This window comes from Phallusia mammillata, chromosome 4 (genome assembly GCF_965637545.1).
Source record: "Phallusia mammillata chromosome 4, kaPhaMamm4.hap1.1, whole genome shotgun sequence".
In the NCBI taxonomy this organism is placed as follows: Eukaryota; Metazoa; Chordata; class Ascidiacea; order Phlebobranchia; family Ascidiidae; genus Phallusia; species Phallusia mammillata.
In genome coordinates, this window is record NC_137255.1 from 5035516 (window position 1) to 5060419 (window position 24904).

Consider the following 24904-nt stretch of genomic DNA (forward strand, 5'->3'; position numbering starts at 1 on the left):
AGATTACGCTATTTATAAGTTTGTTATTATTTTCTCACTAACGAAATTTAGTTTTTCTTTTCTGTCCGCAATAGTGGTTTGTGTCAGGTGATTGGAATAGCAGTTCAAAATAAGTAAGACTCGTGTAGGTAGGCTGGCTTTGTAAGATTTTACACCATAACGTACTGCAAAAAAAGCTATGTATTAGTCACAACAAGTAAAAAAAGATATGTAGCCTATCATATCAAAAAGCAATCGTTGACATGCCACCAAAAAAGACCGCGTATCAAAAGTTATCAACCCCTGCTCTAAAACAAGAAATAGGAGCTGCACTGTACGAAACCAAAAATTTCCTTACACACAGTTCATTCATCACAACAACACATATTCAATTGGCTGATGCGCTCGGACTGAATCAAACTATAGGGCGGGAGCAGACTTTGGTTACAAGTTTGCAGTTGGCCGTTGGATAGGGCAGTGGTTCCCAACCTTATTCGACGAATTCCTTCCTTGACCATCCATAACATTTGCATTCCCCCCTATAAAACTACATGGTAGGTCCTGAACCATACGAAGGTCATTCAAAATTGGGTATTTTATCAACATTACAGGTCATTTTCCCAGAGCTTAAGTGTGCATTTACATACCACATGTACAAATTGAATTAAATTCCTCGAATTCCTCAAAATTCCTAAAATTCCTCCCCGGCTCAGAACCACTGGGCCAGGGTATGGATCACCCTGCTATAGTGGAACAGTTCGCGGTAAAACCAGAGTCATGTTCTGGGGCGGAGTCTGACAAGCCACAAGCTCCGGTGTTTGGTAAATAGAAGAGGGAAAATGTAACGGAAACCGGAGCTATTACTCAGACGGGCTTGGACGAGAAAGGAAGTTGTCATGTTGCAACCCCTTGTTTTTTCGGTCCTTCTCATGCTCATTCGCACATTTACCTTGCAGAAGACGGCAGCAATATTTTAACAGCTAAAAAATGCCAGTTAAAGAAAACTGTTGTAACAGTCGGAAGACCTTTTGGGGTATCTTTGGCCTCGCACAGGTAATTTTGAATCAAAAATGAAAAGCTTTTATTGTATTTACGTGTGGAATAAAATAAATACTTACAACAATTGTTTGATTTTTTTGGACTGCCAATTATAGACTGTGGATTGCTTTTGGCTTGCTTGCAATTTAAATCGTTAGTGTTGAATATCGCTTAAACGTAAAAACAATAAATTATTGATAATTTGGTTATACGTTTTTGGTAGCCAGTATTATTAATTATTGTTGTTTTGTGTGTACAACTATATAACATTTTTGCAAACATTACTTAAGGGCGACGATTTGCAAGCAAATTATTTACCAATTTGGTTTTTAGGTATGCGGACTCTTGGCAATCTCTCTTCTTGTAATGTGGAATGTGGCTTACAACATGGGATATCAATGGGGCCATAGGAATCAACAATTTTCAATTCATCCACTGGTCATGATTATAGGAATGGTTTACATGTATGGCGATGGTAAGCTACATATTTTTAACGCAATTTCGCTCCTCTGTTTACCACTGGGATCAGAACCGAAATTTTATTTACTCGGATCTAATTGAGGACTGCCTTAAGCTTACACTCGGCCACCTATGTCATAATTTCGTAAATATAATTTTTTGAATTGTTTGGGTTACCCGCTTTTTTAAGAAGTATCGTAGACCTAAACGAAGAGATTTCAAAATCTTCAATTAAAATAATAATTTCGTAAACCGGACGAAGAATTTGAATTGAATACTAGACCTGATGTAAGCTCTAATCTTACTATTTTCTTTGACGTATTAAAAGGCGACCCAACAGATTGATATTTGGGAACAATAACGTTACATGTTTTTTTTTCTTTTCTTGCAGGGGCTCTGGTTTATCGGGTACTGGAGTGCTTGAGTCGTTTCCAGGTGAAGATTATACACATGGTTATCTTTGCCCTCATTCTTATCTTATCCATATTCGGTAAGTCACTATTAATTTAGGTACTTTTATCGCGTTTTTGCTGTAGACACTGGCAGCTTAAATTGTGCGCAAATAGATAAAATTTCGTGCACCAAAGCTTTATAGCAGTTTACTGTGCGATGATGTATTTAAGCTGCCAGTGTCTACAGCAAAAACGCAATCATTTGTTATCATAATGCTGGAGTAATTAATTGCGCCGAGGCGTTCATTCTCCAACTTTACGTGCAAAACAAATGCATAGGCCAAATTACAAAGTTGTAGCTGAAAAATAATTTGCCTTAATCCAACAAACGTATGGCGGCTGTTGTACATCACTCACGTTCAAATAGGGTGTGACTTTAGGAGAAAAAACTGGGTGTGGCCATAAATCATTTTCCCAGGAAAATTGGACTGACTAAAACCGGATCGTAAGCATCCCATGTGCCAAAACGTAACTAAGAGACGACATTTTGGTCCGGTCGGCTGTTGCCAGACAGGATATACTGTGACAGATAGGAGATCGATTTTGTCTCTTGTTTCAGGCGTCTACACCGTTTTTAACTACCACGCCTTTATGAACTATGGAAATATGTATACCATGCACAGCTGGTGTGGAATGATCAACGTCGTCGCGTTTGGCCTGCAGGTTCGTGACCTTAAGTAACCTTGATACTGATACGCGAGGTCAATCATGTGGGGTTTAAGAAAGGGACGAGAGGGGTTGCAAAATACCTATTACACCTTCCATATACTGGTAATTTAATTGTTTACTGTGTTGTTCAAACAAGGCAATTACAGGAACTTTCACTGTCAAAAACCGCATGAGATTTACACACTTTTTGCGTGTTTTAAACCGGTGACAAAATCCCTTATTCTGCAACCGTGTTTAGCAATTCGTATGCTGTTTTAGTACAGCCAATTTTCTATTCAGTATGCCAATTAACCAAAATGCTCTTTTGCAGTTTTTTATTGGATTCGGAATTCTCCTTTGGCCTGGAGCAAAGGGAAAAATCCGTAATATCTACATGCCCATACATAGATACAGCTCTTTTGGAATAATGGCGATCACGGTAGGAAGTATTGCCAGTGGTGTAGTGGAAGACCTACTTCTTTGCATGTAAGTGTCCCCGTAACTTAGAAGTTTCTACGTTTTCGAAATACTATGTTTCTACTTGCACACCCTCGACCAGAAAAATACACGCAAGGTCCGAGTAAGGACTTTCAGAATCCTGATAGCAAAGATCACTTGCACATAACAATTCACAGTTAATGGAAGAGCTTATTTGTCCGGACAATATTGCTGCATTTTATTTAAACCTAACTATAAGGAATTCTTGAGAAAACGATATAACTGATAAATATGTCTCTTTTTAAATTTCCACATACTAGCCATAATTCGCGTATAGATGTTTTTAAAGGCTATGTTAGTTTAAAAAAGACGGGGTCTTAGCATACAATCCTATTTGAAAAAAAAACATCTTTTAAGCAATGTCAGTCAAAGTTAAGTAAGTGGACAGGATAAAATCAATCAATTATAGGCGGAAGTTTTAGGGCTTTTACTTGGAATAATGTAAAGTAGAAGAAAGCGGTAACAATGTTTACATAACATGGGTCTTACGTATAATAACAAAAACATGATAACAAGGCGTTTTGTTTTTGTTACCACCTGTACATAAAAACAACGTAATCCATCAACTTCTTATGACAAGCGTTTCCCAGTAAAGCCTACGATAGTCGGTTGTTTACTTGTTTTAGACATGGGGTAACAATGAGGTCATGGGGTTCACATACCTAAAGCATCGCACTAGTGTTAACCACGTGGCTGTATGTGAGCACAGTTATTTATTTGCTTTTAACTATTAGACAAACTTGAGTGCAATTGTTATATGGATGCTGTCACTAACAAAGTCCTTTTATATAGAAGTTGCAATTAAACAAATTTTTATGTTGGTTAAATAAAGTTACAAACTTGACTTAATTAAACACCAAGCAAAACTAGTAGGTGTGTAGTGAGTTACTATGAGTGGTAGAATATACAAAACATGTCGACAGTAAATTTTATTGTTGGTCGTTTGGTGTAACAATGCAATTGGGTCAATAACTTATAAGCCACAAGTTTTTTCACTTGCAAAAATCTGTCAGAAGTGTGATCAGTTTAACAAACTGAAATTTAAATTTAATTAAAAACATGACTTCCAGAGAGCTTGTTTGTATGTATAAAATACATCTGAGTGCAGACTGCAGACTTTGATAACCTGCACTGATGACAACAGCGATTGTTGAAACGTCTGCACTAATATGTATTCTATATACACAAGCTCTTTGGCGGTTATGTTTTAATTAAAATATGATTACTTTCACCTACGAGATTACTTTTCACCTATCACCTACTTATTACACTAACTTAATACTACGATTTCAATTTGTAGTGACAACAGAGAATACAGAGAACTGCCCCTTCACGCTGTCTTGTTCAACGTTATCGGTGTCCTTTGCATTGTCTACATATTACTTGTAATGTACCTCGTTTACCGGGACGACTGGAAGCGAGGGACTAAGCTGACGCCCGCTGAAGAAGCCCAGGAAAAAGGGGACGCTTCGGCGGAGCAGAGTGCTCCAGGTCCCAGCGAAACTGACAAGTTGCTGCCGAAGGAGTAATTTGACTTGGTTTGGTGTTATTGATTGATGTACAACAGTATTTGTATTTAAATTCGTGCACTTGTAGCATAAGTTTTAAAAGTTCTTAGGTGTCTTGTGTACTTCTTCTAGTTTATTTGTGTTGTAAGTAAATGGTGGTGAATAACTTCAGTATTTTTTCTTCGCAATTTTGCTACTTCTACCTTGTAAAACATTCTTTCTTGTGCATATTCGGATTAGCAAATGGTTATTTGTTGTTTAAACTTTATTTTCTCCTGCCGTTCTTGTTGTCAAACGCAATCTTTTCCTCTGTGTGGTGCTTGCTTTCTGCGCACCATCTTTTGTCTTTGTGTAAATAGCTCAGGAATTTATGCGCGTTTTACGCGTTGTACATATTGTAAAGCTTATTCAAAAAGAGATAATACATAAATAGCAACTTACGAGCTTGTGTGATGTAAATTACCAATAACACTGAAGGTACATTCTCAGGGCACAGGAAAATACTTGCTGCGCACAAACTAGTGCAGTATTTCTTAAACATGTTCCCTGTACCAAACCATAAACACCTGGTTTAATTGCGCACTTCGTCGTCTACAGACAAAAACCACAAATTTATTTTAAGATTGCCTGCTGGTTGTGGCTGCGAAACGATGCCAGTTTTTCTTTTCTTTGTGCATTAAGATAGCTTGTTTGTGTGTCCAGAGACATTTTTAATACAATTTTACCGCATATTAACTTTAATCTATACTTTCCCGTAATCCTCACAAAAAATCCTAAAGCCATTAAAAAAAATTACCAGAAGATGGCGCAATGTAGCTTCTTGGAATTCTTTGCTCGTGGCATCACACGCGGCGCGCTTGTCAATTCTGTGAGGATCAATTAATTACATCGGTCCTGTCGAAGCATTTCGTTTTGATAAACAACGCTACGTCCAGCTTGTTTCAGCTGGATAGTGTTCTCTGTTAGTTTGGTTCACCTTTTGACATCACCACTAATTTTACATGCGTCTGTGCAATTTTACACAGCAATCTCAGTTCTGTGGAGATTACTGTGAGTAACTTGTTTATTTTATTAGTTTACAGTTTTATTTAAATTTTTCAAGGAAATTTTGTTCTGCATTGAGAGTGTGCAAGCAATAGGTGAAGGTAACTTTTGCAAAAGATCCAAACTCTAGGACGTTCTGAAGTTACGGAGGGTCGCTATGTTCTCCAGCAATAAAGCCAATCAGGTTATATGAGACCCGGAAGGGGGCGATTAGTTATCTGCAGCTCGTTACAACACACCATGTCCGACCTCAACCATAGTGATAAGATATGGCAGCAAGAGAGAACTGTTGCAATAGCAGGAATACTTTCTGGGTAATATTTGGAGTGACCCAGGTATGTATTGTTTTTGATAACTTTGCCAAAGGTATAAACAATGTGTGTTATGCGCATGCTAGTATGTTTTGGTTACTTTTGTAGTAAGTAACTTATTTAAACTCAAAGTTTTGTTTTTCGTAAGATTTAAATTATTGTTAGAATGTATAAAAAGTAAATGGTTCAATAACACGTAAAAAGTGACATATTATATTCTAAGACGCTTTGTATATGGCATGCAATCTAAAACGTTTGCAGAATTTGCTGAAGCAAAAAATGGTTACTCGAAATGAAGCATTATAAGTATAACTTGCAAACATATCTGTACGTTGTATTAAAAGATACGCTTAAATTATTCTCTTACGTACAACATAGCATTTGAAATATTTGTAGTTAATTAGCTTTTGTGGTCATAGTTTTATAGATTGACTACAGCATATCACTTTTTAACAAGAGTACATGTCCGTGATACATTTAGTTCTTCGGACTGCTTGCTATAGCGTTAATGGTGATATGGACGTGTGTGTTCAATGGTGGATATAAATGGAATGGCCGGTATCATCAGTTTGCTATTCATCCTCTTGTTATGATTCTGTCCATGGTGTTTTTGTATGGCAACGGTAAGCTATCACTTTTTCTAGATTTGCTTTTTTCTAGAGATTCTAAGAAAACGTTTTTGTGTAGTTTATAAGGCTGAAATTTTGTAACTTCATGTGATGTGTGAGGCTGCTTTCGGAAACAAGGAGATTAAACGATTTTCTGGCATTGTCATATACAGCCGAATTTCGCCATCAAGCCCCAAAGCAGAGATAATAAGTTTAACTCTTGAAAGTATTTAGTGACACACCTGAACATCTCTCACGTCACGCTAATGTACAGTGGTTTATAAAACTTGTCAACAAAAAGAATTCGCCATATTTGTAATTTGGTACCAAGCGGTGTATGCAATTTTACATATTGTTGTAAGCCTTCCAAGTGTTTGGAATTGCTTCCTGGACGCGTTTTGTCACACTTGCCTTGAATCAATTGCAAAATCTTTTTTTCAAATCCAGGGTATTTTTCTCGAGGCTGTTTGTAAGGCTTTTAATAAAGCTTATGGATCGAAGATCCAAGGATAACCCTCAAGTACTTAAGTACGTGATAATTACGTAACCATTCCATGTGCTTTACAGCTGCATTAATTTATCGAGCATTGGATTGTGTTCCTCGCTGGAAGACCAAGTTCATTCACATGATCATCACAGGCATCACTCTTGCACTTGCAATTTTCGGTAACTTTCTCGTAAATGTTAATGGAAACTAGGTATATATGCACTGTGTGACCTTAATGGCATAGCTAATGTTACAGCACGTGCTTACAATTTCCGGTATTGCATTAGTAACAGTTGCAATCGCCATTTGAATTACGAGAAGTAAATTATTTCATGCTCTTTCCAAGTAAAGATACAAAAATCGGTTTTTAAAATATTTTTGACCCAACGTGGCGACTCTGGAGCACAATAAAGTGTGATTGATGGTTATAACAAAACTTGCCCTAGATTGTAGATGTTAAGATCATTCGCTACACAAGAGCCTCAATAAAATGTTATTTGCAGGGGTTGCAACAGTTTTTATTTTTGACCACCGCATGAACTACGGGAACATGTACACCATGCACAGCTGGTGTGGGATCACCACTCTCGGTTTCTTTACATTTCAGGTTGAAACCTTTGTTAATATATCGACAATATTAATCATGATGTATCATATTCTGATGAAAATTTAGTAACTTAAATAGTCGTAAAAGCTATATACCTTATTACCAAACATTTAAGCCATCATCTCCTACGATCATTGTTATCCATAAGATTTTTCACGAATGTTTCATGCAGTTTAGGTTCATGTTTTTTCACAAGAATTACAAATGGAACATTGTTTAGTGTTTCAAAGTGTCAGTTGAATTATATTTATTATGTTAACGCCTCTGAAATCAAATCTTTTGTGAAGCCAGTCCCAAACATAGGTACAGCGTACAAAGGCAGTGATCTACCTACATTTAAAAGTGACTTTGGATACACTCGTCCATATAAACGCCCTATGTTGTTTTTGTGGTACCAGCGATACTCATGTTATAATTTGTTTTCAGTTTTTTGCCGGTTTCTTTGCCTTCATGTGGCCTGGGGTGAAGGGTTCCATACGAGACATGGTGCTTCCTATTCACCGTTTTGGTGCTTTCGCAATTCTTGCTCTTTCTTTGGGAAGTATTATGAGTGGAATTGTCGACGATCTTTTGCTCAGCATGTAAGTTGTTGTAAAAGCAAACATATATTTTACCTCATACGTTAGCTCTACAGGAATCGTAAACAAATGACAGCATTTTTTTGGGATATTTAAAGCAGCAGTTTCCAGCTTTAGAGAGTAGTTTCCAGCTTTCAAGATTGTTCACACCGCACGTTACTGGCGCTTTAAAATTTTGTAGCGGGAAATAAGTAAACTTTTTCATCGATTTAAATTACACATCTTGACATCTGGAAATTCGAGAGTTTCAAAGTTGATATTTCGGGACAGGGGTAATATATTGTTGGGCAACAATAAGTCTGTTTGTGGAATGTAAAACCAATCGTTAGTGTACTGTACTGTTTTAAATACCTTTGAGTATGATGTTAGAGTGTGCTAGTATGAGTGGTTTAGTTAACATTCTATAAATATATATGCTTTCACTGACACACCACATCCTGATGTCCACACACTCAAAGTTTTGTCTTTGAGGAAACTTGCTACGTGGAAACAGTGACTAATGTTACCCACAGACAAGCGTGGTACCTGTGGCGACAACTTTGCGTTGATTAATTGCTTTTTTTCACAACACACTTTGTTGTGTAGTACTATGTGCAGTTACTGGGTGCAGGAAAGTAGTTTCCCAACTTTATATACATTTTTACTTCTTTACAAATTTTTCTGCAATGCAGTATTAAAGAAAAAAATAAAATAAAACAAATTCTATTTGAATAAGGAAAAGCAAAGAGTACCGAGAGCTTCCACCTCATGCCATATTTTTCAACGTCATCGGTCTCCTCTGCATGGCGTACATCCTCCTAACAATGTATCTTCTGCACCGGAATGACTGGAACCAAGGAGCTCCTTTGCCACCCCCTCCACAATTTGTTCTGGAAGAGGCGCAGGAGCAACCAGGAGCAGATCCGACTCCTGTTCCTGAGACGTCAGGGCCTGGGGAATTGGAAAAGTTACTTCCGCATCCGCGTTGATGTAGCGTGTGAAAAAGGGATACATTGTACCTTATTAGTTATAATATTGTCTCATGGATTGTATAACTATATCCTATATGAATGGGATTACATATAACAATGTTTGAAAGTTTAATAGAGATCTCCCTTCAATTTGCATAGGGTGTGCTATAATACATGTGCAATAGAGTATTTAACTTGAATACAGTTAACATTGTATCATAAGCTTTTTGGTAAATTAAGTACCCCAGACCTATTTCAAGTGTCATATCGAATTAAGCCAATCCCCAACCCGGGTCTTGGGTCTGCATAAAGTCCTCAGGGCCTTTCCTCAGGTTTCATTGTTCTTTGTAAAATGTAAATCTTAGTTTATTTAGCTGTCATTCCTGTGCGGCAAGGCATCTTGACTGTGGTGAGATTCGGACCCACGACAGGAGCCTATCCCTGGTCTGCATGACTGTTTCATGGCATGATCCTGTTGTTTATAGTTGTTGAACAATGGCCTAACTGGCGATCGTCCACTGAAAAGCTGTAACGAAAATGCTTGAGAGACGGCTTGATTTGGTATTACGCCTATAACATGCCTGGTGTACTATGATTTATGTGTGAGAGTGTCGAGATTGCAAGTCTACATAATCACTAGCTTCAAGGCTGATGCCAGTTACAAACATAACACAAGGTCGACTTGTATCTAACAAGACCTCTGCTGCGGCAAAATTACATATGTAAGAAAGTCTAGCGTCACTGAGGTGTTACATTTTATGTCATGTTAACCATGGGTTGCATTGGTAAAGCATGTTTGACGAAGCTTTAATGCGTATCGTTGGCGGCTTTAACGGCAGGAAGCAGTTGCACATACTTTTGTGCAGCAAGTCAGATACAAGAAATACGTAATGCACAGTTACAAATTACCATACAGGTATATGGTGTTGCGACATTAAGTGGTCGAAACTTGCATTTGAGAGTATGTTTTTCGCAAGGTGTTTGTACACTCAATAACTCACTACGAAAACAACCGGCTGTCGTAAACGGTGTTGTTTACTAGTTAGCCATTTAAACCCCGTGAGAGGCACCGCATACCGCCATACACAATATTGACATGATTGTATAGTTTACCTTATGAGTCTGCATAAATTATCGATGGCTACATAGCACGGTTACAGGAAAGCAGTGTGTTATATGCTGATTTGAAATCGGAAAGAAAAACATGAAGTTGCTTGTGTTTTTAAGCTTGTTTGCAGTTTGCGTCTTTGCGCGCAAAACCTTTCATGGGTAAGTATATGTAAAGTAAGGTTTTTGGACTAACAATAAAACAACAACACCCCTACATATTAAATACAATAAACACTGAATATATTTTAAATATGGAGAAATTGAGTTTCCAAGATTGCAAATAAAGCAGATCTTTGTTCTTTGTGCTAACAGCCCACCACGTAGATCACGTCGATTTAAACTGTAAAAATGTAGTGCCTATTTTATTATCGTTTTTAGGGACCAAGTTCTTCGTTTGCATCCAATTACTGAGGGACAACTAAATACATTGCAAAACCTAGAGAAGCAGTACGAGGTACCAATACTTAGCTCGATTTAGTGTATCAATAATGTCACATGTTGTTGTAATGCAGTTGGACTTTTGGACGCCAGTCAGAGGTATTGGAATCCCTGTAGATATCCGTGTGCCTTCTGGCCGTCTCGCTAGCTTCAAGGCGTATCTGTCCACTACTGGGTAAAATTTTGTTTGGATATTATCGGTTTAAACAAAAGCTATTCCCTTTTGTATGGTCTTTGAAGTTATGTAGAGATTACTGACATTAAGGCAAAAAAAAATATTGCTAGTGTTTGAGATGATGTTTCTTTACCTATTATATCGCGGACTGTTTTTGATGTATAAGCATTCGTTAATCTAATAAAAACGCAAAAATTAAAAAAAAATTACATAATAAAAACAATATGGAGTTAAAACCAATTTGTCTGAGATAACAGCGGACTCAGGAAAACCGTTTAACGATTCATAAACAAAGCATGTTGAATTAGCTCTTTATTATAACAACCATATATTGTGTAGTCATTCTTTGACTAACTGTCGTTTATACGTTTTTGCGTACTCCTGATGGATTATCACTTACAGGATTCATTATGCGGTTTTTATCGACGATGTCCAGAACTATATTAATGCAGAGCGAACCGAACATCCTACTCCTAAAGCTCTAGCTGATTTTAACTATCATGTTTATCATCATTTTGATGAGGTAAGCACCAATAATTACTTTTTTGGGGGAAAATTTTTTAACCGAATGACTGACTTTTTTTGTAGGGCCCTAATTAGACAATATCCACTCATAAAACTATCAATATGAAAACTATAATTCAGTATCTACAACAAACTTCATTTATGAAAGTCAGTACTGCGTATTTGCTTAATTTTGCTTTGTTAATGCTAAATTGCAGATTCAACAATGGATTAGCGACATGGCTGCTGCCCATCCGAAACTTCTCACCAACTCAACAGTTGGAACTTCCTACGAAGGACTGAAATTCAGTGCTCTTACCGTAAGTGTTAAAACGTTTGATATCTTTGTATGTTAGGCAGTGGTTTTGGTTGGTTTGATGCACTTTTCTACTACCTCTGTTGAATTAATTACAAGTCAAAAATGGCGTATGGCGTTTCATCCAACACAGAATACTAAAATTTAAATTATTACTGTTAATCCCTAGAGAAAGTTATTTCAATCAAAACATTTTAAAAAAATTAAAGAATAACCTGTTTTTGAAACATAAAAGAGAATAAATGGACAACAAAAATCGTAAGTTTGAATTTCAGGTCACCACTAAAAAGGGAAATCCCCAGTTCGTCATCAACTGTGGAATTCACGCCAGAGAATGGATAAGCCCGGCTACCTGCATGTTTTCAGTCAAACAGGTGAAATAGGTTTTTCTGTCTTGTCTGCAAATTTACTTTATTAACAGATATGGCTTATTTACTTTAGCTCGTCACCGAGTACGGAACTGACCCGACGATTACAGGGCTTTTGGATAAAGTCGACTTTGTTTTTATTCCAAGTTCAAACCCTGACGGATACCAATACACTTGGAGTGACGTAAGAATACCTATCACTTAAATATGTTAACTTTTAAATCTAGAAATCTACACAATTTTCTGAGAAACTAACAACGAACATAAAGCGCCTAAATGTGTATGTTTTGACGCGACAAACTATTTTATTTTGTTATCGTAGAAAAGCTGCAAATTTAGCTGCAGTTCAGTTGTTTTGGTGACAAAAACAAAATGATAGCGCTGACGCGAACGTGCTGTACTGCTGCCTAACGGTAATAGTATTGTGTTGCTTAGGACCGCATGTGGCGTAAAACCAGAACACCAAGTAGCGCTCGTTGCACTGGAGTTGATCCAAACCGAAATTGGGACGCAAACTTTGGAGGTAATGCGGTCTAAATCAAATATTGCAACAATAAAGAATTACAAAATAATACAACTTGTTAGAAATCTGTCTGTAACAAAGATGTTGTTAAAAAATGGTTTTAAAACTATCGAACATATAAAAACATGTTTAGGTCCCGGAGCCAGTGACATGCCCTGTAGTGACACTTATTACGGACCTTACGCGTTTTCGGAGGTAGGTATAACAACCAATTAATAAAAATAATTGTGTGATACTGACTGAAAAAAGTGTGCGTAGAAAATAGTAGTGACACTGTACCACCGACACCAACAACAAACAATCCCATACTCTCTCCCTTTCTCTTTGTCTTTTTTATCTCTCTACATATCCTTTATGTTTGAGCCGATTAATGACAAAAATGACCCTTCGCTTTTTTGCAAAAAAACTAAATGTTTGTAAAATTGGTTAAGACATATGTTTAACTCTTTACTCTGATCTAAATGCTGTAAATATGTTGGTTTATTAGCCTTGCACCTTGGCTCAAAAGAAGTTCGTGGAAGGCCTTCCAAACCCTAAAATGTATATAGATGTTCACTCATACAGCCAGCTGTGGATGTTTCCATACGGTTACAAATTGGATCGTCCAAGCAACTTCGACACCTTGGTTAGTTTATAGATTTTTTTGGATCATACTAACTTACCTAAGGATCTGGATCATACTAACTTACCCAATTTATATTCTTTTCAGACACTCACGATGCATACAAAAGCGTGCATTTGTTTCGTAAAACAAATTAAACACAGCGACAGATTTAGTGGTTTTCACGCTGAATTTTCTTACACCTAATCTAAATAATCACCTTCAAAAATTCAATTTGGCGCCTCTTTCGGACATACTAAAACTTGATCTACCTGCCATTTCTACTTTGCCGTATGCGCATTTTTTTCAGGATAAAATTGCGAACGACAGCGTAGCGGCAATTAAAGTCACCCATGGCAAGACGTACCAATCAGGACAAATTTCAACCACTATCTGTAAGTAGCTGGGTAGCTTACCGTAAACCTTTTTTTTTAACAAAACGTTTTTTTGCACAGAACAAGCTCACCCAAAACTTGTTCACACAAAATACACCTAAAGATACAAAAAATACGTTAATAACGATCTTTTGCGCTTATGAAAACAAGAAAGTGTACCAACGCAGTTGTCAGGAATGACTTTATTCTTCTGTACTAACATTTCAGATGTGGCATCTGGCAGCACTGCCGACTATTTTTACGACAATGTAACTCCGTGTTCATTTGCTGCCGAACTGAGAGACGAAGGACAGTATGGTTTCCTTCTACCGGAGTCGTAAGTCCACGATAACAAACTTGAAAGCAAAATTACATCGCATGTAAACTACTTTAAAGTCTATTTTAATTTTAGAGAGATCCAACCAACAGCTGAAGAATCACTTGCTGCTTTCCAAGTTATGGCGCAAGCAATTATCGACCACAAGTGTGATTCGTATTAAGTTCGTATGGCCAAATCGTGTACCAATAAAAGCTTGCATTCAGAGTTATACGTGGATTAGAAAAATTTGTAAAGAATACTTTCTCTCCTGGATAGTAATTACAAATAAAATAATTTAAAATTTAGTTGCCGAAAAAAACATGATTGTGCTGCACCGGATATATTTGCAGTCGCCTTCGTTGCAAAATGTATTTACTTTTGAAAGAAAAGTGGCGCGTATCGTATGTTAGGTTTAAATTTAAAAATAAAGGTTTCAGTTTTTATGCAATAATGTCAGTCAATGCCACGACGGACATATCCGATGTAGTCAGGTGGACATCTAATGTTCTGAGAAATGTTTGGAACAAAGAGACTATTCTAAAAGCAACATCATATTCAGAAGTTTGTAAAATTGTACAGCACTGAGAACAAGTGCACTAGCAGTAAAGTTGAGTTCTATCTTAGGTCTCTTAGATATCTTGGTGTATGTGTATTTTTTAGCCTAAGAAAATCCATTTTTCAGCATTGTGTGCATTGGTGGCTTATTTTAGGCCTTTTATTAAGCATAAGTTTTTTGCTGCAGGACACATTTTATCCCGTTTAATTCAGCAATGCCATCAAGCACAATTTGTAAAATACCTTTCAAACCTATAAAGGTACTCCATCCCAGATCCCACCCAGTGTATTTGGGTATAAATGTATTAAAGGTGTTTGAATGATTTTTTTATTGGGTTGTCTACTTAATTCTTTTCTTTCTCTAAACATGTTCATTGTCAGTGTGGCATGTACATTTAGTGTTTTGGTAAAATATTTTTTTTATTGATTTACATACTGTTATAATGAGAGGTGCAGGTGCAGGTTTCCTGCCCACCCTACAACTGTTTTTTCTGTTTGTCCAACATTTAATAACGTCTGTAAATAGGTAATTTGTAAATAAATAAAAAGTAAATCACATCAAGCAAGCTTATCTTGCTTAGTTTGTGAAAATTATATAATTTAACTAGCTAACTTGAAATGTAACCAACAAAGAAATATTTTCATGTTTTTGTTGGTTTAATGTTTATTTTTTGTAAAAAAGTAAAGCTGACAGAGACACGTTAACTTTTTTAGTGGGTTCTTATCAATGTTTTATTTATCAGGCTTGCCATACACTAGCTATTGATGTTTTCATATGACTCTACAATGGATTGTCCAGAACTCTGCAACACCATAGTTGGTTTTAAACATTTTGGAGAAATCAATGGAGAATTAGCATCCAAGAACAAATTTTCCACACAGCTGGTGGAAATTCATTTTACAATGCCAAAAGTCTGAAGTGTTAATAATGGAATAAATCAGGAAAAATCTGCATACAAGGTATGTTAAAAGCTAAGTATATTCATACCGTTCTGACTGTACAGTTATATGCATCTTGACTCTTTGAGAGTCACTTGTCTATATTGTGCCTTAGTGCACTTGTCATGGCAAAAAAGCCACAAACGTGCAAAGACATAGCTGGTATTTTTAGTTAGGTATGTTGTTGCGTATGAACAAAAACCCTGGTGACCGACTGCAGCACCAAAGAAATGGTATACTTGTATGTTATTGAATATCATTTTATTGTCTTTGTTTACAGGAAGTGCTTATTGAGTGACTGACCCGACTGTTGGATTTTGCGATATTTTACAGTTTATGTGCAACTACTAATTGAGACTGGAACAACGTGTTTGTCAATTTGCTTGGCGGTAACAGTGAATTTGAAAACTCCACATGGTATATGGATCAAAATGTCAAGTGATGATGATGTTTTAAAAATGATCTATTTTTTGTGTGGTCACAGGTATGGGGAGTTTTTTTTCAAAATAACATTTTTCATGTTATAAAATGAATGTGAATTGGTGCAATATTACTACTTTTTTAATGAGGTTCATTAAGTACTATTGTACTTCATTAACAAAGTAATGATAACGTGCAAGTGCACATATTACACATGACAACAATGGTAAGTTGGACTATTGCCTTCAATAACATTCTGAGTCCACATTTTTAATGGTGGAAATATTTAAACTTGGCATGGACACATGAATCATGCAAAACAAACAGACAAACAAAATGGGAATCAATACTCACACAATTTGGAATGAAACAACATTTGTGAAGTGACCTGCAGGCTGGAAGACAAGTTTGCTACCACATTTTGTGTACATCTTTGCTAAAAAATGGTACAGGTAAAGGAAAAACATACAAAAATCCACTCAAATTCTGTTCATGGGACCGCAGGTTGGATGATGGCAACACACAACAAGAATTGTATCAAAAACTTTCTGTAATGGTGTTGGTTTTATGTAAAATTTCATGGTTTATTGTCTGCATTTGACTTATTTTTGTTTTAAACATACATTTATAAGAAATATCGGCTTAAAATCTTACCAGGTAAGTTAAAAATCTTGCTTTTTTCTGGAACCTTCACTTCTACAGCAATCACAGAAGGGTGAAACCTTTCAAAATAAATGTAGAGTTCTTATTGAACTTTTACCTACACAGCACAGGGAAACCATATTTGTTTTGAACCCACCACACGGTAAACGACAGCTTGACTGGTTCGTGGGAATGCAACAGATGCACAATATGTTTGTTCCCACGACAGCATGTCTACCTTTATCCTCACAGGAAAGTCCATTACCCTGTTGGCAGACAGTTAGACATTGACGTTTTAACGGAAGGTTGATGTTTCACAATGTAACCGGAAAACGCCGCAAAAATTATTTGCTTTGGATTTGTAAGGTCTAAACTACAAGCTTAACCTATGTATTAATATTCCTGGGTTTTAATTTACTTGCAAAATGTAACTTACAGTGCTTAGACATTATATACAATGGCATATTTGAAGTTCTTTGCGTTAGTTATAGCGCAGGTTTGTTTCATCACCTGTAAAGCAGTAAAAGAAAACGAGTTTTTCGTTGTTGGACTTTCACCACTACAACCTGTATACGAAAGAGTAAGTTGTCAATGTATGATTTGGATTCCTTTTGTCATGGGTTAAATATCCATTGCATTTAAAAGTTTACTTTGGCTAAAAGGTTCTTGACCAAATATGGTGCTTCTTTCACGAGTAAATTGCATAACCGAACTATGGTCACATCGCAAAACAACAGGGCTCAAACCTTTTCTACAAATGTTGAATATTTCAGTATTATCAAATGAGCAATTACGCTTTGTTACATATAAATTGCAATTATCCGCTATTCCCTGAAGCGTCTATGCTACCAGAATGTTTCTTTTAAATGGCTTTTGTTAATAGGGACTTACTGCCCACAACTTAAAATCGATTCTGCATTTTACTTCATCTGTCATCTTGGAAGTAGGTCTAGATTTTAGCCCCAGTGATCATAATATGTATAATCTACGCTCATTTTATTACGCTGTTCAAATGCACTAATAGAGAGCTAAGAGAATATATATTCATTACTGGGATAAGCACTACAGCAGTTCGACATCACGCCTTTTTAACAGGCGCGGCGTACAATGTTCCGCGTTCATTTGTAGACCTAAGCTTCGGAATCTCAAGAACACATTCTTAAAACAAACGATTTTTACAATCTTTTCGCCGTTTCTTAATATGTTACATGTAAATTGGCAAACAAACATTGGAAAGGAAATCGCCAAAGCACGTGATAGTGAAACATATGCATCATATAATATGGGTCTGTCTCTAATTTGGAGTCACTAATTCTGCACAGTGGGTATATAGGCAAAAACAGTTATGCTTGCCATTTCGCAAACAAATATACAACACCAACAGTAATTATTGTTGTATGTGGTGAAGCATGGAAAGGTGAATAAGTTGACCTTGCATTTATTGAACCGTGTTCGTAATTTGTCGTTGGTGTCAAATTGACTGTAAAATGTAACAGACAAGATATTTGATTGTGTTACTGCCATTTTGCACCAAAACATGCAAACTGTAGGCCTATGTGCTAGCTAGACTGCTGACACATTTTAATAAACTAAACAGTTCTATTAGAAGTCCTTATTCCAATACTATATATTTATAAAACCAACCTGGAAGTGATGGTGACGTAATTGTTGCGACTGTAACAAGAGTAATGACGTGTTAGTTCGTAAAAGGACATCTTTAATTTAGCGACAACATCAAGTAAATTTTCTGCACTAACATTTTCGTATCCAGGAATTGTATTTTGCGACTCGTGTGTACCCCAGGATTTTTGGCTTGTGCACAATCTCTTCCAAAAGACGTCCTATCAGGAACCACGTGCTTTCGCCGATAAAACGCACAAGTGGTCCACCTGAGTCGCCCTGTAAAATACTGTTTATTTGAATTCTTTATTGTCAAGCTGCACCTGCAGAGTTTTTAAAGATGACTCGTCACAGATGGTAGGGCCCCTTCGACGAGTTACACCAACATTACCCACCCCGGTCGTGTTATACTCACAGTGCGCCAAACTTCCGCCAAATAACCCTTTATCAAATGGTGTAGCTCCTGCGCGTTCGGTCGTGACCCACCAACTGTTTCACCCACTATTTTGCCCTCCATAGCGTTTTAACGTTGGGCAGCTATTTCCGGCTTGTAAATGACTTAGTACAAGTGTGTAGCCTGCGTATTCTATTCTATTATCAAGCGAAATAAATTAGACTGAACATTGTGACAGGAAATAAGGCAAACCAAGATCAACTCATAAATAGTTGAATCGCATAAAACATATTCCTACCAATTGCCAACTATTCTGTATTCTGGTTTACCTGGCACGAGTCCACCCCTCCCTTCTTATTATCCCCAGCGCAAATTTGAGTTTCCGATATAGCACTGTAGGACTTTCGGCAAACGTCTTGGTCGACAATTGGAACTCTGACTTGGTGTATTGCTTACGGCATGTCGTGATTGCTTGCTACAAAATAATCAAAAGTTTTTGCTACCCTTGTAAAAGCTTCAAGCGAGTAAATGATAACCTGCAGACAGTGCACACTGTTTCGACCTATAGAGTCTCATCAGTGCAGCTGGTGACGGGAGATAGGCCGTATTGGTTTAGCCATCCAACGGCACTCCTCTAGTTTGTGCCTAGTTGTGGATTAGAACAAAACAGATGAGGCATGGTTTTACAGCCCGTTTCTTCCAACAAGCTGGAGTGCCGTTTCGATGGCTAGCCAATACGGGCCATCTCGCATCACCAGCTGCACTAATAATACCGTATATGTCGAATCAGTTGGCACTACATGCTGCTTATGTCTTTACACTTGTTTTTAATGAATACACAGAAACGCGATTTCGACAAATGTTAATAAAACATGCTAGTCAAATGGTTAGAAGTTCAGTACTTACATAATTTCCTTCGACATGTTTAAAGTCGAATTTAGTACCGAATTCCAACATGAGATTGTCATTTACATTTTTTAAGGGGGCCACAGGTCCTACAGGGTTGTGTTGACCGATACATACAGAATAGTTTGCAATTGGCAGGAATTTATGTTTTATGTGATTCAACTATTTAAGACTTGACCTTGGTTTGCCTGACACAATGTTGAGTTAAGTATATTTCGCTTGAAGAATAGAATACACAGGCTATGCACTTGTACTGAATCATTCACAAGGCAATTTCCGTTCTATTTCTTCGCCCTTGACATAGAATAAAAGCTATTTGAAAACGTTTCTTTGTCGAGTAGCTTTTGTGTGTATAGAACGCTTAAACTATTTACCAATCACCGCTTAGAAGTCTGTTTGTGGTTGATATTGCAGGTGTTGGATCAAAAAGTTTTGTATTGTACTTTGATTTGTGCGAAAATCAAGTTATGCGGCAAGTGGTAACACGTAAATAAATAACCCTCCGACCTTGTTAGCTTTGACATTGAATTAGTGGCTTCGAAAAATACAAATTACATTGCCACACGTTACTCCAAACAATAGCTGGACCAGGCTAATTTCTTTTGAACTTGTAGCAATTAAAGTCGACAACGTACCATACATGATCGAAACGTCAAACATGTATAGGCGGACTACAGTATTACTCATTTTATACATGGTATATCGTATAAACTAATCGTGACAATGTTGAATTATCTAAGTTGGTGGTCTGGCGCCTTGTGCTCCACAAGTTGCCCGAAAACGTTGGTATTTTGTTTTGTTTATGGTTTAAACGATACGATGCTATAGTTCCACGGTTAGTGTTACAAAGATATTAGTAAAAGAAAACTCCACAGAAAAAATAACCTGTTACTCATTTATGTTGCTCCTTCTGAATCAAATAGACAAAACGTTTCAAAAATTACGAAGAAAGACATTCATTGTTGCAGTACGATACAAAAAAGTCCCCGTTTCCTTGACCTCATATAATTTTTGCGAAACTATTGCTTACCCGGTTCCGAAACGAGGTTTTGTTGACAGATACAGGTCTCACAAGAGTGGAGTGTAGTCAGTGAACCGCACCAGGTCCAAAAATATTATATCTCAGAACAAAGTTTATCAATTTTTTATGTTGCTCTGAATCTGAAAAACATTGCAGAAGAATGTCGCATGAATCATATTGGTTCTCTAACTCAAATAACCAGGCATATAGATAAAGTTATGCTTGAAAGGGTTTTATTAAACATTTCGCACCTGCACATTATTGTTTTTCTCTCAACGGCTCTGTGTGACTTTTCCAGTGTCCCGATAAACATTCTTATTGTTTACGTTGTAGGCGAATGTTTTGTGGCCCGTTCCGCCATCGCCGATCAATGACCTTCAAAACCTCAAGGTCGCCATTAAGAACATGGGTGAAACAGCTGGTGACGTCGGTTTTCACACGTATATCCCCGATTCCGCTGAAATGACTTCATTTACTATGCACACGGAAGGAGTTGCTTACAAAGGAATGAAAACTGACCGCAAGGGAGCGCAGGAGATGCTCGATAAAGCAATAAAGGGCGATCACGTGGCTGTTATGCATTCCTCGAAACGTCTAACAGGTGAACTGCAATTTCGTAGTATTGCAGGTTTGCAGTAAAATACGGTTATAGTTTCATTTCAACTTCAATTGCTAGTCAGTGCAATGCTGTTGCTGCGCTTTTTGCAACCATGCGAAATGGACCGAACTATTCAAATAAAGACACTGCAACAAGGCAACTTTATACTAAAACCTTAATAGGCAACAAATAGGCCCATGGGTGCCGGTACGTAAAGGCAAGAGGAGGCACAAAGTCAGTGAATGACCAAACTAGCGTGTCTGCTTTATACAGTAAACGTTTTTATATGTTGTTGCCGTAATCTCTGCCGTTTTGCTGTATTTAGAACAAACAAACTGGTGCACGTGATAAGAATGATACGGCTTTTAGGCAACGTAGTCGCACTGAATATAACTTGCGCCCATATTTACGTAGTTACAAGATATCGTAATCCATCCATATAAGTATGTATGCGTCAAACCTAGCCTCCTCTTAAATAAGGTGTTGCTGCCTGGATAATATCAAGTTTGTAGAGCTCTTCTGGAAAATGAAATTTTATTCCGACGTTTCGACGTCCCATACGGGTCGTCTTCATCAGGGTAAATAACACTGAATGCGACTAGAGTTTATCGTGGACTGCCTATTCTTGCTAAATTTTGTGCCGGTGCCCACGAATAGGGTTTATTATGTCGATGTACATGAATCACAGGTTAATCCAGTTGTAAGACATCACTTAAATCCAAACACCAATTTTTGTAACTTACTTTTAGCTTATCTTTGTGCCAAACTTTTGCAGAAACCTTCGTCACACAACTGCAATCGGCAAAAAACACGATCCACATCAAAAGTAACACCGAGATTGCCTTTAACATCGAGTACAAAATAACCGTGCCAGACGTGACCGACTCCGATGTGAAGATACAAAACAGGGCCCAGGTGGTATTTGATCTTTACGGCTCCACTGTTCAGGATTTGGTGGGTGAGATATTTTCTCCCAACTATCCTCAACCTTATCCAAACTCTGCTGACATCGCGTGGCTAATTCGTGTGCCTGAGGATAAAATAGTGCAACTTAATATCGTTGACATAGATATCGAGGAATGCTGCGACCGACTTACCATCTATGACGGTAACTCTGTTGATGGACCAGTTATTGACATTATATCGGGTTCATTGACCAATTCGAATAGCTTTTACCGTTCCACTGAAAATAGTATGTGTTTACATTTTACTTCTGACCTTTCAGGGTCAAAAAATGGATTCAAAGCTACTGTTTCTTATGATGTAAGATTTACTGCTGACCTGTACCCAAAAACATTCTCTTATGTACCAGAAAAACCAAAAGTTTCCAATTATAATGCTTTAAATTGTTCTGCCACAGAGGATCTATACCCTGAATCGTGTGCTTTATATACTTTAGCTTCACCCAATTATCCCAGTCAGTATTTCAACGACATTGACTGCTGGTGGTACATCCGCCTCCCTTATCAAGAAAACCTAATAGTCTCCTTGGAGATTACCTACCTCGACTTGGAAACAAACTACGATTATCTCCGTTTATACGACAGTAGTTTATTGCTTGCTGAATTAACTGGAACGACTTATTCACCAGACCCATATATTGCAGTCGTTTATATGTCTGTTAACTTTGTAACCGACAAATCAGTAACAAAAGGCGGCTTTTTTGTGCAGTATGAAGCACTACCTTCACCCCAATGCAACGAAACTCAACATCTGATTGCTTACGCTCCTTCCGCCCGCTATCTACAATCACCAAACTACCCATTTTATTACTATAATATGCTACATTGCACATGGAGTATATATACTCAATCTACAGATTTGGTGGTGCGATTATTTGCATCTGGGATCGACCTTGGAAATTTTGAAGATAATTTATTGTTTTTAGATGGTCCTTCGTACTACTCCCCACAAATTCCGTATCCGTCTCAATTTCTGCTTTCGACAGGCTCCTACATGTTTGTAGTATTTAATTCTGACGACAGTACTCCAGGCAAGGGGTTCAGTCTTGCGTATATATCTGTATACCGGTACCAACTAATTAATGAAAACAACGCAATAGCTGCCTGCTACGACGCACATTACATGGACATTAATCCATATTTTTACCTTTACATATCGTTGAATTACCCCGGCATGTACGATAGCAATATGTCTTGTAGTTGGAAAATTCAAACAATGTATCCAGGATACGGTATTGAGTTACAACTAAACGATGCCCGCTTTGGCCAAGGCGATGGTATCGTTGTGTACGACAGTTGGGATTCAACTTCTTCTGCTGTTATATCTGTGTATTCAAACACCCCTAACCGTTTCTTTGTCAACTCCAGGCAGATTACCATAACCTTTACTTCTGACGCAAATTACAACGATTACGGCTTTTTGATCTTATTAAAAGCCGCACCAATGAACCCTGCCTGTAACTATGGAGTTGAAACTCTTGACATTTATGATGTACCAACCTATCTTACGTCACCAAACTACCCAAGCGGATTGTATTCCCTACAAGTGTGTACTTGGACCATACACGCGCACAGTGGAGATTACATAATGCTTACTGTGCACGACCTTAGTGTTAATGCTTACGACCATGTTATGTTTTGGGATGGCTCGTCTACAGCGGACCCTTTCTTGGCAGAGTACTATCAAAATTCCTATGAGTCTCCTTTGTATTCTACTGGCAACTATATGACAGTCCAGTTTGTTACCATGCACAGTCTTTACTCTGGTTTAGGTTTTCGATTTCTACTAACTCCCCAAACTACTGGATGATTCCTATTATAAATCAGCTCCTTTAAAAATTATTGGATTTTGTGAAGATATATAATTAATTATTGGTGTCATACCTTAATGTAGGCTGTGGAAAATGAATGTTTATTTAAACGTAATTTTTTAAATTGCAACGTTTGGGTAATTTATGGTGGCAGAGGCAATTTAAAGCGGTGCAAAAGCAAATCATTTTTGAGGTATTAAATAAACATGTGAACAGAAATACCACAAGCGTGTCATGCTATGGAGTTTAGCCAATGGAAGAACGAACGAAAAAAACTATCAAAGTGACTTCAAATGAATGTTTAACGACCCTCACTTTTCTTAAACTCAACATTCAGTTCCCTTTTTTCCGACGCCAATGTACCTGTGTTTTGTGTGTATTGCGCGTACTGATTAAATAGAGGTACGTGACAATAAAGGCACGCACTATCTTCTGATAACAAGCAAACAAACAAGCATAATTTCGCAAGGAAGTATTAAATTATACCACATTTTGCGGTAACGTTTTCATTATATAAAAAGCTTTTGAAAATTTTATGTACAAAGAAAATTAAACAGTTTTAGGGATTATAACAATAAAAAAAGAATTCATTTGCATGTAATATAAAACAAAACACAACTAATGACGATTTGGTTAAAAAGTCACTGTACTGTACGAACGGTACAGTGTTGAAGCCTATACATTTCGCCACAAACTAGGAAAAGATGTGGGGTCTTCGGCCCATGAATATCAAAGTTCAAGATTAAAATAGGTTTTGCAGCTAAATAGTGTTGATTCTGATTGTCAAGCTGTATTTCGACAGATATATTGGCCCATACAGATAGGAAGGGGGACAAGAAAATGTTTCTTTTCTTCTCGTGCTTGGTGGTGGCCCTTGACTTCATGCCGAAGCAATTACTCTGTTCAATGGGCCCCTGGTGACGTTGATGACATAGTAACGAAGACTAATAACAATTAGGCCACTTACATGCGATTTGTTGGAGTTTGTCACGGGATAAGTTTTCGTTCTGTGGTGTTGGATATGTTTGTGGTTTCAGTTCAGGATTTTGTGTATCATGTACCAAACATAACAAAAGCTTAAAATAACAAAAATTTTGAAGGAGTCTTTTGTTAATGCGGCGTGTGCATGCAATAATTTTCT

At 37.3% G+C, this 24904-nt stretch overlaps 4 protein-coding genes across 4 annotated transcripts; all 4 read left to right on the forward strand.

The window, feature by feature from the left end:
• Positions 1 to 36: 36 nt before the first annotated feature.
• LOC145222478 (transmembrane ascorbate-dependent reductase CYB561-like) lies at positions 37 to 5016 on the forward strand. The gene is made up of 6 exons (XM_080088618.1): positions 37 to 1032; positions 1351 to 1492; positions 1868 to 1966; positions 2488 to 2591; positions 2908 to 3062; positions 4375 to 5016. The coding sequence occupies exons 1-6, from the start codon at positions 967 to 969 to the stop codon at positions 4601 to 4603; spliced, it is 795 nt and encodes a 264-aa protein (XP_079944744.1). The 5' UTR covers positions 37 to 966; the 3' UTR covers positions 4604 to 5016.
• Positions 5017 to 5735: 719 nt separating this feature from the next.
• On the forward strand, positions 5736 to 9762 carry LOC145222477 (lysosomal membrane ascorbate-dependent ferrireductase CYB561A3-like). The gene is made up of 6 exons (XM_080088617.1): positions 5736 to 5961; positions 6419 to 6560; positions 7113 to 7211; positions 7536 to 7639; positions 8066 to 8220; positions 8933 to 9762. The coding sequence occupies exons 1-6, from the start codon at positions 5896 to 5898 to the stop codon at positions 9183 to 9185; spliced, it is 819 nt and encodes a 272-aa protein (XP_079944743.1). The 5' UTR covers positions 5736 to 5895; the 3' UTR covers positions 9186 to 9762.
• Positions 9763 to 10371: 609 nt separating this feature from the next.
• Positions 10372 to 14157, forward strand: LOC145222549 (carboxypeptidase A2-like). Its single transcript, XM_080088689.1, has 13 exons — positions 10372 to 10436; positions 10656 to 10731; positions 10790 to 10890; positions 11293 to 11413; positions 11613 to 11714; positions 11986 to 12084; positions 12152 to 12262; positions 12514 to 12601; positions 12735 to 12796; positions 13089 to 13226; positions 13513 to 13597; positions 13805 to 13913; positions 13989 to 14157. The coding sequence occupies exons 1-13, from the start codon at positions 10372 to 10374 to the stop codon at positions 14074 to 14076; spliced, it is 1245 nt and encodes a 414-aa protein (XP_079944815.1). The 3' UTR covers positions 14077 to 14157.
• Positions 14158 to 14292: 135 nt separating this feature from the next.
• LOC145222459 (scavenger receptor cysteine-rich domain-containing protein DMBT1-like) lies at positions 14293 to 24125 on the forward strand. Its single transcript, XM_080088593.1, has 5 exons — positions 14293 to 14976; positions 15194 to 15410; positions 15670 to 17031; positions 20726 to 20993; positions 21766 to 24125. The coding sequence occupies exons 3-5, from the start codon at positions 16909 to 16911 to the stop codon at positions 23760 to 23762; spliced, it is 2388 nt and encodes a 795-aa protein (XP_079944719.1). The 5' UTR covers positions 14293 to 14976; positions 15194 to 15410; positions 15670 to 16908; the 3' UTR covers positions 23763 to 24125.
• Positions 24126 to 24904: the final 779 nt, after the last annotated feature.

What these genes read in the sequence shown, in the direction of transcription:
- LOC145222478 (XM_080088618.1), top strand. Translation starts at nt 967, where the DNA reads ATGCCAGTTAAAGAAAACTGTTGTAACAGTCGGAAGACCTTTTGGGGT. An exon ending in GGTTTACATGTATGGCGATG is followed by an intron (nt 1,493 to 1,867) that starts GTAAGCTACATA and finishes CTTTTCTTGCAG; the next exon opens with GGGCTCTGGTTTATCGGGTA. An exon ending in TCTTATCTTATCCATATTCG is followed by an intron (nt 1,967 to 2,487) that starts GTAAGTCACTAT and finishes CTCTTGTTTCAG; the next exon opens with GCGTCTACACCGTTTTTAAC.
- LOC145222477 (XM_080088617.1), top strand. Translation starts at nt 5,896, where the DNA reads ATGGCAGCAAGAGAGAACTGTTGCAATAGCAGGAATACTTTCTGGGTA. An exon ending in TCGGTTTCTTTACATTTCAG is followed by an intron (nt 7,640 to 8,065) that starts GTTGAAACCTTT and finishes ATTTGTTTTCAG; the next exon opens with TTTTTTGCCGGTTTCTTTGC. An exon ending in GACGATCTTTTGCTCAGCAT is followed by an intron (nt 8,221 to 8,932) that starts GTAAGTTGTTGT and finishes TATTTGAATAAG; the next exon opens with GAAAAGCAAAGAGTACCGAG.
- LOC145222549 (XM_080088689.1), top strand. Translation starts at nt 10,372, where the DNA reads ATGAAGTTGCTTGTGTTTTTAAGCTTGTTTGCAGTTTGCGTCTTTGCG. An exon ending in TGAAATTCAGTGCTCTTACC is followed by an intron (nt 11,715 to 11,985) that starts GTAAGTGTTAAA and finishes TTTGAATTTCAG; the next exon opens with GTCACCACTAAAAAGGGAAA. An exon ending in GCATGTTTTCAGTCAAACAG is followed by an intron (nt 12,085 to 12,151) that starts GTGAAATAGGTT and finishes TATTTACTTTAG; the next exon opens with CTCGTCACCGAGTACGGAAC.
- LOC145222459 (XM_080088593.1), top strand. Translation starts at nt 16,909, where the DNA reads ATGGCATATTTGAAGTTCTTTGCGTTAGTTATAGCGCAGGTTTGTTTC. An exon ending in TACAACCTGTATACGAAAGA is followed by an intron (nt 17,032 to 20,725) that starts GTAAGTTGTCAA and finishes TTTACGTTGTAG; the next exon opens with GCGAATGTTTTGTGGCCCGT. An exon ending in TTCCTCGAAACGTCTAACAG is followed by an intron (nt 20,994 to 21,765) that starts GTGAACTGCAAT and finishes AAACTTTTGCAG; the next exon opens with AAACCTTCGTCACACAACTG.